At 34.0% G+C, this 2,470-nt stretch overlaps 1 protein-coding gene across 1 annotated transcript; it reads left to right on the forward strand. All coding sequences in view use genetic code 12, as the record gives it.

The window, feature by feature from the left end:
* Positions 1-832: 832 nt before the first annotated feature.
* KGF55_002710 (uncharacterized protein) lies at positions 833-2,328 on the forward strand (the record flags this gene model as incomplete). Its single annotated transcript, XM_051757424.1, has 1 exon — positions 833-2,328. A coding segment is annotated over one exon (1,496 nt), but the record flags the coding sequence as incomplete, so codon positions are not given.
* Positions 2,329-2,470: the final 142 nt, after the last annotated feature.

Consider the following 2,470-nt stretch of genomic DNA (forward strand, 5'->3'; position numbering starts at 1 on the left):
ACTAATTAAAGTACATAAAGAAGCAGTCACGAAATGTAAATTCCATTGTTGGTAATTAGGTATGTACAGAACACGATAAGAAAGGTATAGCTCTCTCAAATAATACAATGAATCTCGAAATCATTTTTAGTCACGAACACTCATTCAAGCCGAAACACGTTGGATGAACCTTGCAAATTGTCCCAAAGTAGATGGAATGTAAATTTTGTTTTCGGAACTTAGTGATGTACAGAACACGATAAGAAAGATATAACTCTTTCATATAACACAATAAATCACGAAATTAATTTTAGTTATGTGCTTTCTTTCAAACCAAGACACGTTGGATGAAGCTTGCAAATTATCCAGAAGTAGATGAAATTTGAAAACTTTAAAAAAGTGGGATCTTCAATCGCCAATCAATTTTAATGTAATAAGACTATTATTTGAAAAAAACGATTTGCTTGGAACGTGTAGATAAATAGGGAGGGGGGCTGTACCCAATTATCTGTGATGGATTTCAGAATTTGTACTTAACCCAATTTCTGGTATTTATTCTAATCAAAATATAGACGTGTTTATAGATATTACTCAAAATGAATGCTTAAATCTTTTGCACAAAAGACGTACTACAACTGTCTGGACATTCAAATCTGTAGTACCCAAATGACTTCAAACTCTTATATAAGTAGCTCAAATTTCCTCTTTTTTCAAAAAATTATTTTACCATTTTTTTTTTTNTTTCTTATATAACTAGCTCAAATTTCCTCTTTTTTTTTAAAAAAATTTATTTTATCTCTTTTGGTTCTAATTATACTCATCAACTTTTTTAACAGTTAGCTTTCAATACATCATGCTTTCAGATTTAGATATAAACAGTGATTACGATTTTGAGTCAGATTATGAGTCAGATATTTGTGACCGTGAGGATGAACCAGCAATTACAACATCAAATCCAGTTCTTCAAAGTACTCATCAACCAACTATTTCAGCAAATTCAATTATACATTCGAATCTTCAAACAAGAAATCAATCATTCATTTCAACACCAATTAATGATTCAAACTTCTCAGAAACCAATTCAAATAATTCAGATGCACCTGTCTGTGAATCTACCATTTTAGATCAACCCAATGGTCCCAACAATTCAACCATAATTATTCGAAACCCAAATCAACTGGAAAATACTGGAGATAAAAACGTATTATCTTCTGAAACAGATAGCGATGTTTTTGGCAGTGACTCTGAAATACCAAATTCGATTATGAACAGAGTTCTGACTTCCCGTGAGACAGATTTAAATACACATCAAGGTCATGAAAACGGATTATCTTCTGATTCAGATAGCGATGTTTTTGGCAGTGACTCAGAAATACCAGATTCAGTTATGAACAGAGCTGTGAATTCTCGTGAAGAGAAGAATTTAGATACACATCAAGGTCATGATGATGGAGATGCACAAGAAGAATGTGAAGTTGCAGAAGTTGCAGAAGTTACAGAAGTTGCACAAAATGAAGATGAATCACAAGTTGTGTTTTTACCAAATGGTGTAATTTATGTTGATGGTTTTGTGGTGCACAAAAATAAAGTTGTTAATCCATATCTGATCAGTTTTCAAAGGGATTTGAGACCAGCTTTTCGTGAAATCACAAATAGACACTTAACATTGGTCAAAATTGATGATTATGCAGAATCAAGAGTGATAAGAGTGCAAAACGAAACACTATTCCATTATATTCAACCTCAAACGTATTATGGTAAATATGTTAAAGAAAAATTTTGTTTTCTGCAAATTAGTTCAAAAAATGCTGTGCAGATGATCGGTGTTAAGGTATTTATTACAAGTTCATTATTTGCTTTGATTGTTATAGGTCGACCAGAGTTACAAATGTTCAGGTACAGGAATAAAGAAGCAGATCCAAACTTGGTACGAGATAACAGTACTTTGAATGACTATTTTGGTGGCTTGTCTATATCGGAAAATGACAGAAATTTGATTGAAACACCATATGATAGAAATATTGTGGATATTGGTAAGAATGTTTACAGAATTTTCTATGAAAAAGCAATTGGTTCATCAGAGTTCAGTGGTATTACATCAAGAAGGAGATTCAACGATCATGAAGCTGTAGTAAATTTTATCAGAGAGCACAAACCAGAAACTGTGAACAACTTCTGTCATGTATTTGGAAAACTTTTAGCAAGAATATGCCTTGCAAAGGAGTTTGAAATGGTCAACAAAACTACACATGCAAAGGAGTTGAGCTTAATTGAAAATCTTGGGAAGAAGTCTAGCGCTGTTCAAGTTTCAGTAATCGGAGAATTGATTAGAAATTTTGGATGTGTGCGGTACGGATGGATGTGTGCGGTACGGATGGATGGATGTGTGCGGTACGGATGTGTGCGGTACGGATGTGTGCGGTACGGTACGGATGTGTGCGGTACGGATGTGTGCGGTACGGATGTGTGCGGTACGGATGTGTGCGGTACG

Source organism: Candida pseudojiufengensis, assembly GCF_024610245.1.
Source record: "Candida pseudojiufengensis strain CBS 10847 chromosome Unknown scaffold5, whole genome shotgun sequence".
Classification (NCBI taxonomy): domain Eukaryota; kingdom Fungi; phylum Ascomycota; class Pichiomycetes; order Serinales; family Debaryomycetaceae; genus Lodderomyces; species Lodderomyces pseudojiufengensis.